The 17610-nt window shown below is 38.2% G+C and overlaps 1 protein-coding gene across 1 annotated transcript; it reads right to left on the reverse strand.

Annotated features, from left to right (window-relative positions):
- Positions 1-7894: 7894 nt before the first annotated feature.
- Positions 7895-8263, reverse strand: LOC115625552 (V-type proton ATPase subunit e). The gene has a single exon (XM_030520644.1). It carries the CDS (start codon positions 8261-8263, stop codon positions 8000-8002), a length of 264 nt encoding a protein of 87 aa, XP_030376504.1. The 3' UTR covers positions 7895-7999.
- Between the last annotated feature and the right edge of the window lie 9347 nt (positions 8264-17610).

Below are 17610 nucleotides of genomic sequence, written 5' to 3' on the forward strand. Positions count from 1 at the left end.
CATAGCTCACTTGATGACTTTCGCAATCTATCTATTTAATGGGGTGCTGACATCTGGTGTCTGATTTAAAACGTCTATAAGTTTGCGGCCTATTTACTGTTGCGGCGGGGCATTGGGTGTATGATAAAGACTATTGATGCAGTTTTAATGAGAACGGTTGAATCGCATCATCTAAGTACAGCAAACTTGGTAAAAATCACTCTTAGTAGCATACTTAGTGTTTTATTTGAATAGTGCCAACCATAATCTAAAATTTTGCGATGCCATAGAAACGGGTTCAAAACTCATTTTTAACAACTATTTTTTGTGGCTTATTATGGCCCCTCACTATAATCCTTAGTCACTTCATTTTCTAGGCCACTTAGTGGCCTATTGTGGTGCCAAATAATCACTTTGGACTTATACTAGATCTGATTTTAACCACCCGGTATTTTTAATTAACTTTGCTACTTTCAAAATCTCGACTTATCGTATAAAAGGTACGATCTTCCTTTCTGCAAAAGTCATTGATTGGGATTTTTTAGTTTATGGAGATTGGATGTTTTTTGGTCCAGAGTTAGAATTTGTACATTCCTTCCATGTTGCCACCTCAGTCGTTCGGGATACGGGATACAACTGGAGTCGTGGAAACAACTGATTGTTAAATCAAAGAATTTTTTAATTTAACGGCTGGGTGTAGGGTGTGCAGGAGTCGGTTTGGAGTGTCTTCAGTGTTCCACTTGTTTTTGTCCGTTACTTTTACATTTTAAAATGCAATATTTGGTTATTAACTATATCGAATTTGTTTGAAAGCGGGCCTATTTGAAATTTGATGAAGTTAACGAACGTTAAACGTAATCTGCCAAGCAGTGGATAATGCAGTGCACAGAGATAATTTTGCTGCGTGATAGAAGCAGGTTTACGCTACTTTATATTTGCTGAAGTCAGAATATTTACAAAGGTGAATAAGAGCCAGAAAGCCACTTATTAAATAAAAATTTATTTAAATAAACGATTAATGAGAATTACATTTATCTTGCATTTGGCTAAGTTGCTTACAAACACGTGTCATATCATTGAGCTTGCTTATGTTTACATATTAGTAGATATTCATAGATGGCGTTATAGAATAAATAGGTGGCGCTATATGTATGTTAAAAATAATGCGTTTAATTTAGTTGGTGTGGAAACATAAATTATAAATCAAATATGGTATTAAGTCACCTTATACGATGGTGACTTGTACATTGGTGTATTTTAGTAAGGTCGCTAAAACAATTAAATTCAATATTACAGACGACCAAAGCCGACTCTATAGGAAGATGACAATAAGACCGACCCTCTGCTGCAGTTTTGGAGTGAAATTTTGTTGCTAATATTATGGAAGATGAACCGATTTGAATGAATTTCTATTAGTTGGGTGTGCAAGGTTCAGTTTAGTGATATTCTGTGGATGTGGAAAGACGAGAAGATAACAAATAAATTATAAACTAAGGAATAGGAGCGTTTGGTTAATGCGGATGTTCATGGACAAACATGTTCACGGATGAACATTTCCAAATTTGTATATCAATTTGTCTCGTCATCCTGATGAAGAATATAGTATACGATGAATGACGGTATATACTTTGCACAAAATTACAGGGTACCTAAATAATATGGCGCGTGACAAACCCATATTCCATGTTCGTATTGCATTTAATTAAATAGCATAATTCCAATTCCTACTGTCCAGCAGCTTAAATACGACTACAACATTTTCGTATTTGGGTAAAACGAAAAACTAGATTACATATGCATGTATTGTGGATCAGTATGAAGATAAAGCGACGTTCGTTCGTTCGCCTGTCCGTCTGTATAAAAACAATTTCGTAAAGAATTTGAGCTCAGAAAAAGACACATATGAGTCATTTTGATGATTCGGAAAAGTTTCCGGCACTTTAAAAATAATTTTTCAATATAAGTGAGACATATCCAACTATAGAGGCTTTGATTTATAGGAAATCTGCTGGGGCTTACATCATTAACTAGTTTAAAACTGGGCTTCATGACATCATTCTCTTTAAGCTTAATCATATTACATAGATGGGTTTCCTGATATTTTAAAAATACGACTCCGAGGGCACTGCCCTTTCTCGAAAATCTTTAATAATATGCATTTATAAATGATATGCATTTTACCCAGCCGCATTTTGCATATTTATTTGGAAGTTCATGACTTTATTGACTTTATTTATTAGTCTATCGACAGTTGGAGACAGTGGATTTATTTTTAAATTGAATCCAAATCCTTACTATTGTAATTAAAAGAAAGATGTTCTTAGAATTATTAAACATAGATCCCAATAATTCAATGACCCATAAACCATTGAGCGATTGAACAGCTCTGCTGGGTTTGGTACTCAATATAAAGCCCATAAGGATGGAATTAAGTCTATACACAAACATTTACTCTTATTTGGTCTTGTTAGTATAATCTGAGATTCCAATGTTTCTTTACCAACTTACTAAAGAAGACATTAGCTTAATAACCTTCCGTTGATAGCAAACCGTGGGACAGTCCTCGGGCTGTGTTTGTTTTAATTTCTCAATTCCTTAAAGACTCAATAGATGTAATCCTTTCAGGTCTTATGCATAAATTATAACGACCTCTTATAAAGCTTTCCTTTTCAGATCCGAAAAATGCCGAATTTAATTATAAATCGCTGTGGCTATACCTTTTTTATAGCCCTACAAAATGTTATTCTTTTAGAGATATGGCGTTAAAACATTGCCCCGTTATATATCAAGACCGATTACGTTAGGTCACTATTCCATATATTTGTTATACAAATGAGAAACTTGTAAAATTAATAGCATATTCAGAGTGTTGTTGTCAAAACACATCGTGCTGTATCCCTTGTGTATCGTCAATCGTGACCCTGGATGATAAAGTGCTATAGGTTAAAAATACAACTTATTAAAAACTAGGCTGTATGGACACAATTGGATATAAATATGGTTTGCGGCACGAGACCATGGAGAAATACTTTTCTTACGCCATAGTGAATGGCCTTAAACTTTGGCGCAGACTAAGATAATTTCTTAGACCGTTTTTAATTTTCTAAACTAAACTTATTAACGAATCGTAATTTAATTCAATAATTTCTCTTATCATCGATATTTCGTCATTTGGTACCGTGTGATTTCTTACTTTCTATTCAATTTATATTCATAAATCCATCATTCGCCTTATCTGACTATCGATCTATTGACATAAGAAAATAGTTCTATCCAAATGGAGAAATTATGCGCGGTTCTTGTCGAACCATGGCGGGATGTCTAAAACATTTAGCTCCAACTAGAGCAGCTTTTTACTTAAATAATCAGATAATTCATGAATTAAGGAACAGAATTAGTTTCAGTACGCCTTAAAAATCATTTCTGCTGCGGGCATTGTAACAACCCCGATTCATGCCTCTATATCTAAGCGTTTATTCAATATATTTTGTATAGTACATTATTGCACATTTTTGAGACAATAATACCTTTTATAATTGTAAAATTACTGGGCTACCTCCTTTCACCGACTCCTACTCTCGCGTTCGCACTGGCTGCTTGCCTAAATACGCCATAAAATAAAGAGTTCGATTTTTGAAAAACAAAAAATCATTTTTATCTTAAATTTACTTAATAAGTAATTTCCTCCCTATTATCTAACGAATTTCTCTTGCTGCTATTCACTGAGTTATGTAGATCTCATTGAATTATAACAAAAAGTGCTCATATGCCGTTTGCCACTGCCGACGGGAAAGTCACTAGATTCCGAAGCCAAGAGAGCACGAGCCACCGACGAATACCAGTCTTCTGTCTTTAAAGCCTTCGTGTGGCAACAACATTTCCCGTAATAAAATAAGGCGCAGTGGCGACGCTGCCTGGCTCATCTAACACTGCGGTACACTGTTAACCTGTTCTAAAAAGGCGACCGCACTTCTCCAAAATAACTGAAGTGGACGGCGCTTGGAAGCCAAACATAAAAGTGCAGGGAGCCCAACTCTTAAATACCCTGTACCCACTCACAAATGATAAAAAAAATTATAAAAAAAATATTAAATTAATTAAAGACTTGCTTTAGAACTAAAGACTTACATAGGACGATGGCACATAAGCACTAGTCGAATGTAATTGACAAATTTGAGTTACAAATTCCAAGAATTACGGGAGCTATGGAAAACTACTAATAGAGGGGGAGTGGTGCTTAGGGAAACCTAGATGCCAAAGTTGGTTATTCTAGCTGTTGTACTTCCTGAGATCGTTTCGATCGTGCAGGCGAACAGAAGAAAGGACACATCGGTAAATAAAAATACTTAATGTTGCTCTGTCCATAAAACTCAAAGAAAAGCTGCCTTTCGAGAGAATAGCTAAAACAGGGAATAAGCCTCAGGAATAATACCTATCCTGGGAACTTGTTGTAAGGGTGTCCAATCTAATCCTCACAACATAAACATTACTTAAACATAAGGGAAACACTAAATTACGTTCTCTCTGTTCCTTAAATTTTCCACTCTTTAGAGTTTTTCAACGATGGGAGGATTGTACCTATCATGCACTCTACGTTCAGCAAGATCTCAATAATAAACTAACATTTTCTTAAACAATTTTAAACGCCCTCCTTAAATAAACTTCTTGCATTCTTCTGCTCCCGCATACAAATGTTCTGTTAATGATTCTCGTTTTTGTTATTTTAAACACTTGGAAAAATAATGTTGTCTAGATTTAATAAAATGTATGTAAAAAAGTTGAGTTGTTTTTATCATTAAAGCGGGTAAAATTTTGAATCAATCGATATAGATGGACCAAATCCAAAGATCTTTTCAACCAGATATATGCATATACGTATTCAGTATCTGTTGGCTTAAAGATGTTGGGCATACAAAAAATGTAAAAAAGCAAAAAAAAAAAGAAAAATGTTATTATTTTAGGGATTTCTGTAATATACTGGAATTACTTTTGTTTTGTTTCTAAGAAAAGTTAATAGCGCATAATTTTACTCCAACAAGCTGCAGAATTGGACTTGTTCTTATTTTACGGAAATTTGTTTGGCATTTCACTCTCGGGCTTTCTCGATTGCAGCACTCTCTCTTGTTTCTTAATACATATTTATGTATTTTTTGTCACAGTTTGGATCCAGTACAAGTTATAACAATTGCAAATACCCCGCAGTCATTAAAAAGAAAACAAAAGGTTTATATATTGAATTAAATTTTGAAGAAGAGGTCGCAGCCGACTCTACGAAGTTACACGTTTTAAACTTCAAAGGTCTAAGCTTTATTGAGCAGATTTTGGTGAGCTGATTTATACGTCTCTCAGGCATTAACAAATAATAGTCAAATTAGAAACATCTGGGTACTGAAAACATGTTAACTAAAAAGGCTCGAGACCTCGATGTGCAGCTCACTGAAATACAAGACCTTCTGAGTTCCTTGAAAAAGACGCGTACCGCTTCGGGAGCTGGAGATGAAGAGCCTTCGTGTTGGGAGTCAGAATTGAATAGGATGGAAAATGATTTTAATATTATGCGTTGCGTGGAAAAAATTATGTTGTTGGTGAAGCATTTAGCTAATGGATTCGTGTCAGCGAGTGCTTGCTATAAAGACGATCAGAAACTATTGTTGGGTTCCTTAACTAATTGTGAGTCTTAAAGCAGATTTCAATAATTATAAGCCTAACATTGTTGATTCTGTGGAACAGGTTGTAAGAAAATTAAGCGTATATATATGGCATTTCCAAGTAAAGGATCCAAAATAAAAGTTATTCATGGAGACGTGGACTCGCCAATAAATATGGTGGAGTCGGTGGTGCATGAGTTGGGGAATACGGTAAGAACGGCTTTGCAGCAATATAATTTTATCGAAGAAAATCGAGATAATTCTGTTGAGCTGGTTGACGAACTAGTGAAACGAACTGATTTTCAACATGTTGAGATGAAAGAACAGGGAAATTTGAAAGAGATCAAATGTGAGGAACTTAAATCCACGAAATTAAGGAAACTGTCTGCAGATCTAAGAGTAGCTCATCTTAAAGAACGAACAAGAAAACTGGTAGCAGAAAAAATTGTGCTTACGGGTAAAACAAACCGTTTGCAGGAAAGGGTTTTTTTAGACAGAGCAAAGATTGGCGATGTTAGGCGCAAGGGGGAGTTGCAGCTGTTAAGTGAGAAGCTTTTGCTCATTAAAGAACAGACCATCGCCAGCCAGTCACGATTAACCCATGAAAAAGCTATCGGAAAGTTAAGACAAGAGCTAGAGCGCGATCAACAATTAATCAGTAAATTGTTGGGCAAAGAAGCAGATCTGGAGGCGAAGACAGAGGAGAATATCCATCTCAGTTCGTTAATGAACAAAAACGAGCAGATTTGGCAGAAGCATCAGAAGACGCTCGAGTCCGTTCAATTTGACTTGGAGCGGAGCTGCATCGTAAAAGATCGAGAAAAGGAGCTAGTTCATGCTCGTAATAAAGAACTAGAGAAAGAGTTAGAAGACCACAGATGGAGGGAAAATCTCTTGCGACAAGAGATGTTGCGAAATAAAAATATGAATGCCAGAGTTGAAGAACAGATACAAATCAACCACGTTTTAAAACAATACCTTGATCAGCTCAAGAAATCGCTGCGGGAGAGCAACAAACAAATAAATGCAGAGCGATCGCGTGCCAGATGTGTGGGAAATAAATTCAGAGATACCCAGAAGCACTTGCTCAACTTACTAAACTTAGTAGCTGCGATTAAAAGTGACGTCGTTGCGCTCACAATAGACAGATGTGCTTCGAGAGCTCTCTTACAAAATCAACGTGAATTACTTGCCGTAGAAAGGGCGAAGAGTGAGATGCTCGAATCTCAACTAGGCAACCAAGCTTCCGGTCTAGCCACTTTGGAGAAGCTCTGCGCAGAGCTTCGAGACGAAGTAGCCGACAAAGACAGTAAGGCTAACTTTTTCCAGCAAAACACCAAACTCGTGAAGGCTCTTATAGAGAAGGCCCAAATGGAAATGGAGAGTACAAAGTCAAAGGTCTTGAAGATTAGCTCCCAATTGAGGGTGCTTCCAAAAAGCAAGCTGGTTTGCAAGCCCATGAATAGAGGAAAAGAATTTAAATGTCGTGCTTTAGTGACGCGTGCTTTAGAGAAGAAGCTGGATGCTATTAATCATAAGTTGGAGGGAGCCAAGATTGACTTTGAGTTCATTCAAGGTCAGTACAAGAGCGCACAGGAAGTAATAGTACAGCCATTGAAAGAAGAGGAGAAAGGGTACGAACATTTTGCATTGCAAAACATCGCTGAGATGGCATACTTATCGAAGAAGGGCCAGATATATGGGAGCTCACCAAACATTCAAGACGATCATGTCAAACCGGACACCCTGAATAGGGCAGTATCCTTGTCGAGCGTCGCAATAGCCACCAAGCAAAGTATGTTGCGTACTTCAGTGGGGCGGACCTTCGGTGACAGACGGCTGAAGCTGTTGCGTTGGTGCCAGATAAAAACGCGACCCTACGGTATACCTATGTATGAATTCTGTATCTCCTGGTCAAACGGACATGCCTTATGCGCCATCCTGCACTCTTATCGGCCCGATTTAGTGGACCCCAAATTTCTAAAGTGCAAAAACCCCGCAGAGACGTTGGCTTATGGCGTCAAAATAGCCGAGTTTTTGGGCATCCAATGCAATTTTGACTTTGCTAGAGTTTGTCAACAACGCCCCAAGCCAAATTATGAAAAGGTAATCAAATTTGTTGAATTGTTATACTGTTGCCTGGAAGGGGGAAATGATAATTAAGAACGTAAAGCAAGTCGCTATTATTCCGTAAGATATACCCATATTGCATTTAATTATATTTTTTAAATACTGAATAAAGTAAATTGTAATGCATCGTAAGATGGTTATTTAGAAGTGTCGTAAGTGCATTTAAACTATTTGGAGTACACAAGAACTAAGAAATTACATTGAGACATAAGGGCTTATACTTCTTGCTCATTATCTTGCACTTATAATACAGAATCATCGATGTACGAGTTCTTCCAATAGCACATCATTCCAAAGATGATCTTTTGATCAGCTCTAGGTCCCTGCAACGGATTCATTTGCATCAGGAATGTGACAATCCAGACGAGCCAGCAGCAAATTGCTGTCATTATAACGCAGCACCTAATAACAGCTCGTTCCCTAAACAGGCCACCAATGCACGACCCGATAATGGCGAACACTACCCAGAATAATGTAAAAAATATAAGGGCAAAGTTTTTATCCATTGTGTTTAGAATTATTGTGTTCTGTGTGGAAAGTATTTTGGGTGTTTATGACACAAATTTAATAGCAATGTAAAGTTATTATACTCTGTACCTAAAAGGTACAAAAGTATTTTACGATTGCAGGAAGTGAAAAGTGTAACAGACAGAAGGAGGCGTGGCAGATCCCAGAAACTTTATATATTCTTGATCAGCAAGTCTATCTAGCTCAGTCTGTTTGTTCGTCTGTACGCCTATATGGCGACCCGGTTCTCAGGGGCTATAAGACCTAGGTATACACAATGTTGTACACAGAGGCCTTGTGTGTGTACGCAGTAAGAGATTGTGTTTTTTGATTCACCTCCCGTAACACCGTTTGTATAAATTAAATTCTAGCCTAGAAAAATTTGTTCTTTCGGCTTGCAACTGAACTTGATCGTCTGTTAATTTCCGATTGTCCTTCTTGTTTGTCCTCTAAGTTTAGAGTGTTACGTTGCTGCTCATGAGACCTCGCTTTAATAAAATACTGTGGATCACAATCCAAAGACCTCCGAACTCAATGATTTCATGAAGCGGCCCAATGGCCAGTCTTAGGTATTAGTGTTTTAATCAGTATCTGTTATCTGTTTTTGAAGAGTTTTGAAATATGAGTTAGGATGCTGCTTGCTTCAGTGTTGCTTTGTCTTAAATCCTTGGTGTTGCATTCAGGCCAGATGATGTGAAGGATCTCTCTATTAAATAAGTTCTCTAATATTTTTGGTAGCTTTCGTATATGCAATTTTTTATCTTTTCCACATAAAAATTGTCATTTAAAATTTGGGCGAACTCGCTTCTTTTCCTGGGCTCATAAACTTTTATGACGGAGCCTTTCTTATTTTTACATTCACTGGAGCAAGCGAACGCATTGGAGCGAAAAAGTTATAAAAAAGGAAACTGTACACATTTGCCGAGTGCCAGCATCAGTGAAGCATGCAATAAAAGCGTTACCAATATGTATCACCCCTACGAGAGTTGCGCATTACTCGTAATACGCACACATCCTGACTAAGCTCAAAATCCGTTTTACGAGCGGTGATGAGCAGGGTGGGTGAGCCATGTGGTGACTGCCCCCCGCTCCAGACTCAGTCTGGATGGTGCCGCGAGTGCACAGGCGCGCCTCGTAAAATGGCCGCCTCACAATGGCAATGGGATATCCAGCGAGTTCCGTGCCAACGGGCAACTGTAATCGAGTTTTCCCAAAGTAGCAATAAATGTTTATGGCGGCATCGAATTTTCCATTTTCTCGCTGTAAGTATCAAGACGGCCGGTGCCACTTCCACCCCAGCCCCCGGGGGTGGTTCAGCATTCGCAGCAGCCATCTTGAATTTTGTTAAGAAACATGGGAATGGCAAATGACATAGACTTTTGCAATTTTAAGAACAAACGGTAGCATTAGGTTTTGGAGGATTGTTTCCAGTTGCACTGTGCACCTAGTTCATCTTTTCCGAACATACCCATCTATATATCTGCCTCAACTTGTTGGTTGCCGATTCAAATGTACGTCATAAATCACGACTCACATGGCGTTTGTCGGTCCGGTCACAAGTAAATGCAAATAAGGCGTAAAGTGTTATGTTGTTGTGATGTTCACAAACGTCTGTGACGCCGTCGGCAATCTTTGAGAGCGCGGCGTATGCGATTAGGGACAGAGACATCCGAGGCTTTCATTTTTCCGGTATGTTTTGGGTTACTTAGTCCATTAGGTATCAAAATAATTACGACCTGTATGGAGCATTCCCCGATTGATAGTATACTGAATTTGAAAAGAAAAACAAGGAGGCGATGGTACGCCTTGAAAAAAGATTCGTGACCCATTATACCTGACTAGTGCGAAAATCTTGTTTAAATTGATATGATGTGAATAATGAATACGTAGACTCTTCTACCATATCTAGGACCCCTACCAAATGTATTATATGTAACCAAGTCAAAATGCATTTCTGTCTTGGTGGAAGCCCACTTAGCTGCATGTTCACCGTTTGTTTTCTGACTGGGGCGATCGGCGAACCTATCTGGTGTTTTAGTAAAAGTGCTTTTAATTAAAATACTTGTTGTTTACATAAATGGTTATAACATTCCAAAGAGTTGGCTTACGACACGAACACACTGAAGAGTTGAATAAACATCTTATACCGCTATAATTGATTCCAATTCTTGCGCTTATGATCATATAGATAGAACTGAGAAATTAAAGGTGTGTTATATAAACTTGCACCATTCTAGTAAGTATAACCGAATCTGACCCTTACGTTTTTCCGTTTTAAGGTCTCCTAATGTGGACTTTCGTTGTTCTACTAAAAACCGTCAAAGCCTCAACTTAGTCTTAATTCGTGCAACATTCTATGGCGATACGGGCTGCTTGAATAAGCGTGGCTCTGTCTTTGTGCCAACAAAGGCCGGGTGCTTATGTTTGTCTACTATTTCACGTAAACCTGTAAGCGGCCAACCCCTCCGACAACCAACGGATATTGCGAAGAGCACTGATGTATTTACGCACGAGTATACCGCAGACTTTTTACATCTGCAATAACTGGGGCCAGAACCGACAGAGACGGCTGCCGTCTCCTCCAAAGCGCCGACAGCTCCTCCGATATTTACCTGCGAAATGTGTTGCAAACGCTGCGCTTGTCGCCTGTGTTGTGGATGGGCACTTCCTTAAATGGTGCTAAAATTGCTAAGTGATTGGGCAAACAACGCGTGCTGGGTCGCACAACTAATCTAAATTTCTGAGGTTAGTTCGACGTGTTACTTGGAGACAAAAGCCGCTGGTTGTATTGACACCTTCGGCGACAATACGTGCAAAGGCGTTTGCGGAATTAAGGCCATTGATAAAACCTATCTTACAACGCTTTCAGTACAAACACACAAATATAGAAAAACAAAAACATCTGGGACAGTTCTTGTTACTGTTTTTCTTCCCAAGCTTTTTGTCGGGGAACTAGATTGATCAGCGTTTTGGCATCGCCTCTGCTTTTAAGTTTTCTTTTGACCGACAAAAGAAGCAAAGCAAAAGCATTCATTGACCATTTATCCTATGATTAAATTATGTAGTTCATTTTTAATAAGATTCTTTGTTCTTCTTGTTCTCTACTTGAGAAATCATTTAAGGAACCCATAAACCATGCCTCTGCTATTTTAGCTGATCAAAGCTTGATATATACATGGTATATAGGTCATACAAGTAGGTATGCAACTTTTAATGAGATAACAGAAAGAAATGCTCTATGACAGCTGTATTGTAAAATATAGTTCGTTTCACTCAAATAAATTCTAGCTGGGATTACCTGAGTTGGCTTTAATCGCCAATACACATGCTGTTAAAATGGTACTTTGGAGATAACCATATACTTATTCAATTTTCATTTCAAATAATTTGTTTTCTAATTCTGATTCTCACAGGTATTGTTTAAACGGTACCGATAGTTTTATAATTTATATCACTGTTATAACGGCAAGAATTCCCAAATAATTGAAATCGTTGAATTACATTATTTTTATATTCAATCTTAAAATCAAATGAGCCGAATGCTATAGTCTTACTCTTTGATACCCCTTGCGTACAGATATACAGTTTATAGTCCGTTTGATTGTTTAAAGTCTTTTACTTTTAAATATACTATATGGCGGACATCGCCATATTAATTGTGACTTATGTAGTGCCGTACCATTTTTTACTGCTTAATAAAATGACCCCTCAACCAATTTAGGGTTCAGATAAAGCTTGAAAGCCAAATGCACAATAAAGCGATAAATACAAGTAGTAGTTGTACTATATAGTATGTTGTAAGTTTCACAGCAGAATTGACTCTAATTTGACTCTTGAGTTTTTGTTTTTTAAGGCCTTTTTATGTTCCAGTGGGCTTTGGGTTTTAATTTTCGTAATATGCAGCCATCGAACAGCTTTTGTTCGCTTTTAGACGAAGGGCTAAAATTAGCTTTTGCTTGGAAAACTATTTAGTGTAAAGGTTTTTTGGATAGTAGGTAGCCATCGTATCATTTGGTGGAGTATATGGGCGACCATCCGTGGCTCCATAAAATTGAGTTTGCGCAATACCCATCCACTATACCGTGATTGATTTTCTGGGCCCACAAATCGTGGCGTGCATCTGTCAGTGGATGGGAAGTGAAACTGGAACGCTGCCGCCGACATCGGAGCAGGAGCAGGAGCAGGAGCAGGAGCATGTGTCAGCGGCAGCAGGTCCTGACTGCGCAGCGCCCGACGGACACGCAATGCTTGCGAGGGCGACCACGGCGGTGGTTGATTCCGGCCACCGCTGGCTCGATTTTTATGTATCTGGAGCGGCTGTTCAACCCTCACAAAAGGCGTGCGTGCAATTGCCAATATATCGGAGAATATCGAATTTGTTGGCTCTGCATGCGCGCGTGTGTGTGTGTGAATGTGAGAGTGTGTGAATAAGTCAGCAAACGTGAACGCGTGAAGATATACAACCGCCATATATCTAAACATTGTGCGCTGCTGGGTCCTATCCCCCTCGGCATTTGTTTATTTATTTGTTTATCTACTATTGGATTTACGAGCTCGTGTGCAATGCCTGCAATGTCGGCTCTGTCGCTCTTGTTGTTTCGCAGCTCGCCCTATCTCTCTAACTCCGCTGACTGACTGCTGGTTCGCTACGGTCGCTTTGTTGTTGTTGGTGCAATCGCCTCTAACAGTGACTCTTGCTTTTGGCGACGATGTCGCTCTGCGCCGTCGTCGAACCTTGTTCGCCGCTCTACCGTCGTTGCTGGTCGTAGATGGAAGTTGGTATTCGATGCTTGTATGGATGTGATTCAGTTCCAGGAATCTAACAGCTATTCACACCCAGCAGAAACCTCGCACATCATTCACTGTTCGAGCGTATTCCGACGACAACCTCGTTCCGTTCCGCACATCCGCACGCATCGCATCGCACTGAGTCGCAGCTCCAACTGACACTTGACCGCCGGCGGGCACTTTATTGAAAGTGTTAAAGCACTAAACCAATATCAATAAGAACAGCGGCAACAACTACGGATAATTATAGTGCGAGAAACAAAAATGTAATGTGCAATTTTCATAAACACTTCGCGATGTTCGATTTTAATGCCCGCGTCTGTGTACTTTGAATTATAGCTGCCATCAAAGCGAAATATCGACATCGGCAGCAGGCACGTTCTCCTTTGCTGTGTAATTGTAAACAGTGGCCAATAACAATTAACTGTAAACTGGCTACCGAATCCCGCCGGTCCATTGCTGCAGCACCAAATTCAAATAAATGTAACGTTTCTCTAATGTGCTTGAGTGTTATTTTTAACACTGCTTTTAATTTTAATTGCTTAACGTTATTAAATAAAGCCACTCCAAATAAAATCTATTCTAGTGGTAAGTTTAAATGTAATCTAGCCAAATTTGCATTTTATTTGAGTTTAATGTCCGACTCAAACGTCATTCATTTATTATTAATGCTGCGTCTAGCGAGCTTTGAATGAATGAATATTTTGATAGGAATATGACGTTTTATAAACTGTAAACATAAAAGTAATAGCCATCAGGTCCATCAAGGCTGTATTTTTTCACCGCAAAATACAGTGTGTTTCCACTGGATTACCAAACCAAACAGTTGTCGAGCCTCCTGCAAACTATATTCATTGGCGTTTTTTTAGCTGCAATGAATAGTTCTGAATTTTGAATAGCTCGAGTTACAATAAAAACATTTGCTTTTATTTACAAACCAGGTATCATTTTGACTGCCAAGATTTTTGACGTCATAGAACTTTTTGGAGATATAATGTAAGCATTCAATCCAATCAAAAAAGTACATTTTTATTTTGAAAAAAATTAGCTGCCACAACTTTTATAAAAGTTAACGAGAGACTGATCGTCCTCTTGTGTTTCTATTCTAATGACACACAAAAAGCTGCCTGCAAAAGTAACGGTAATTCTTTGCGTTCTCTTTTCGTGAGTTTCAAATGGCTAATGAACGGCCTCCAACTGCCGTTCATGTCAATAGTGAAAGTGAATTGTAATAAAAATATAGTAGAAACAAGAGAGAATGCTACAGTCGAGCAAGGCCGACAGTAAAATAGCCTGTACTCTCCACAAAAAAGGAAAATTAAAAAAAAACAAGAAAGGAATGCTAAAGTCGAGCGAGCTCAACTCTTAAATACTCTGTACCTCCCACAAAAAAGAAAAAATTAAAAAAAATTGATTAAATTTAATTAATTATTTTAATTAAACTATTGAATTAAATAAAATAAAAATTATTCAATACATATGTATATACAAAAGTGATGACATGTTCATGTACAGTTTCAACATCATACATTTATATCATCGTGTCCATGCGTGTTAATATGCGTGTATGATTGCAGCACAAAGTTGAACCAAAGCAGCAACAACAACAAGAGCTGCGGGCAGAGCTACAAGCAGAGTAGGCAGCTTTTTATTTATGACTTTGTAATATAGTGTAATATAGTTTATTAATTGTGTGCTTATTTTACAATGTTGTTTAATATATACATTTATACATTCACTGTTAGGTATTTCTAAATGAACTCCGTTTGCTGTCCGCCTCTGGCGACCACACAAGCACAACTGAGTATATAGTAATTGATTGATATCGATAACGCAGTTATCGTAGTTCATCTTACGAGCTAGATCTACGAACTAGGTCATTAGTACAAATGAGAGAACTAGTAACTGCCACTTTGTTTACAACTCGGCCAACCTGACAAACAGATCGACCTCGATCTCGGTCAAAAACATACAGAAATTGTCTTATTTAATATTTGTGTCCAAGGTTTTAATCTGGCCGGTTCTAAAATTCCTTTATATGGTATTTGTGTTAATTGACAATTATCTATATCAGTAACTTCATATCTATCATTTTCAAAAACACGGCTTATCTTATATGGCCCGCGGTACTTTGGAGCGAACTTTTTGCATGTGCCTGTAGTTACATCAACGTTACGAATGGCTACGTAATCTCCACACTTATAACTTAACGGCGGCTTGTTTTTCAATACACTAATTTTTTCGTTCCTAACCTGTGACTGCGTTATTTTTCGACTAGCTTCTTGTCTTATTTCTTCGAGATTATTTTGATTATTTGTAGTAAATTTTTCCTCTAGATATTCCGATAAATCATCTATCATGGCGCCTCTCTGATTAACTCCGAATAAAAGTAAACTAGGGGTTTTATTTGTACTGCTATGAACCGAATTGTTAATGGCGAATTCCACCCTATTAACTAACTTGTACCAATCTTCTTGATTTAACGGATTTGACAACTTTCCCAACATAGGCGTTATTACGCGGTTTACCCGTTCTACCTGCCCATTTGCTTGAGGAGCAGCAGTTGCTACCTTAATATGTCCAATATTTCGTTCAGACAAAAACTCAGTAAAAGCCATTGACGTGAAACAACTTCCGCGGTCTGAAATTATTCGGCGGGGGCGACTGTAATAGTCGAAGTATTTTTTCAAACAAGCGTTAACTTCCTTTGTACTCGTCGAGTTTACTGGATATAATTTTACGAATTTGGTAAATGCGTCTATCACCACCAACAAGTGTTTTTGCTTTGATTTAATACTAGGAAGTGGGCCTAAATGGTCTATATGTATCGTATCGAAAGGGACAGGTGCTTTTGGGATACTGTGTAGTGTTCGGTTGTTTACTGTCTTCGGGACAGAATGCAATATACATCGTAAACAATTCCTTACAAACTCTTCTATTTTACTCCTCATTAATGGGAACCAGTACTTTGATTTCATATCGTTATAGCATTTTTCGGCGGCTAAATGTCCAAGTTTCTCATGGCTCATTCTAATTAACTGCTCCTGCATACTTAACGGAACGTAAAGCGCTAATTCATTACTTGCGTTTACACGATAAACTGCTCCATCTATTAATGCATAATTATCAACAGGGTGATTCTCTAACTCTTCTCTTAACTCATTAATAGCCTTGTCTCTCATCTGCTCAGTTTGTAATAATAGATCCATATCCTCTGAACTCGCACCGACTACACCAACACACTCTGAATCTACGCATTTTAACGGATATGTACCATGAACGATTTCATTATTGCTATTTTCTAACGGATTCTTCTCTTCACTATTACTGACCGCGAAACTTTGCCCCGGCCTATCTAACGGTTTATCCAACGGGTTTTCTATCCGGTTATCAAGCGGGTTACCTTCCTCTATCTGCTCGACAACATGTCTTCCAAAACTTTGAATAACATTTAATAGCTCTACACCTGACTTACTAATATTCATGGGGCCAGGCTTGGTATCTACCTGACTTGGCAAAACACACGGTTCTACTGGCAATCTTTCATCATCGTTTATAATAAACTGAGTCTGCCTACTCAAGGCATCAACATGTGGCATACTACTTCCTGGCCGATGTACTAGACATTCTATCGGGTAGTTTTGTAATTCGAGTACCCATCGGCCTATTTGTGGGTTCACCTCCTTTTTTTCTAGGGTACAGGCCAGTGCGTTACAATCTGTTACAATTTTAAACGGTCTATGTTCAAGATAAACTCGGAAACGCCTTAATGCATATATTATTGCTAAGGTTTCAAGCTTAAAACTGGTCATTCGTGCTTCATCTGCAGATGCCTTAAGAGAATAGAAATATACTGGGTGCATTCTATTATCATCCTGCTTCTGAAACAATATCGCACCAAAGCCTCTTGAACTTGCATCCGTATGAAGTTCAGTTTCCCGTTTCGGGCTGTAAATTGCAAGAACTGGCGGTGTGGACAAAAGAGCCTTTAATTTTTCAAATGCTGCCATTTCTGTTCCCTGCATTGGAAAAGGTCCCTTATTTTTTAATAATTCTACTAGCGGTTTACAAATACTTGCAAATGATTGGACGAAACGGCGAAAGTATGAAAACAACCCTATACAAGAGTGCAACTCTCGTACATTTGTTGGTATTGGATAATTTTTTATTGCTTGTATATGGGTGTCGTTCGGCAAGACTCCACTTCTGCTCACACTATAGCCTAAGTAGTCGATGGTTTTCCTAAAAAATTTACTCTTTTTAAAGTTAATTTCTAATCTGTTTTCACTCAACCGGCGAAGCAATTTAGTCAGTGTATCAAAGTGTTCTGCTATACTTGTTGTTGCCACTACAATATCATCCATAAAGACCACAATTTTATTGTTTCGAACTAAATCATTTAAAGTGTTTGAAATGAATCTTTGAAAAACTGAGGGGCCATTTTTTAATCCAAACGGCATTCTGAGATACTCATACTGTCCCTGTGGAGTTACAAAGGCTGTATACTTAATTGAATCTTCATTTACTCCTATTTGGTGAAATCCGCTTTTGAGGTCAA

The sequence above is a fragment of the Scaptodrosophila lebanonensis genome, unplaced genomic scaffold, assembly GCF_003285725.1.
Source record: "Scaptodrosophila lebanonensis strain 11010-0011.00,11010-0021.00 unplaced genomic scaffold, SlebRS2 tig00000072-arrow-pilon, whole genome shotgun sequence".
Classification (NCBI taxonomy): Eukaryota; Metazoa; Arthropoda; class Insecta; order Diptera; family Drosophilidae; genus Scaptodrosophila; species Scaptodrosophila lebanonensis.

Excerpts from the sequence above, each read along its gene's own strand:
- LOC115625552 (XM_030520644.1), bottom strand. The coding sequence starts at position 8,263 with ATGGATAAAAACTTTGCCCTTATATTTTTTACATTATTCTGGGTAGTG.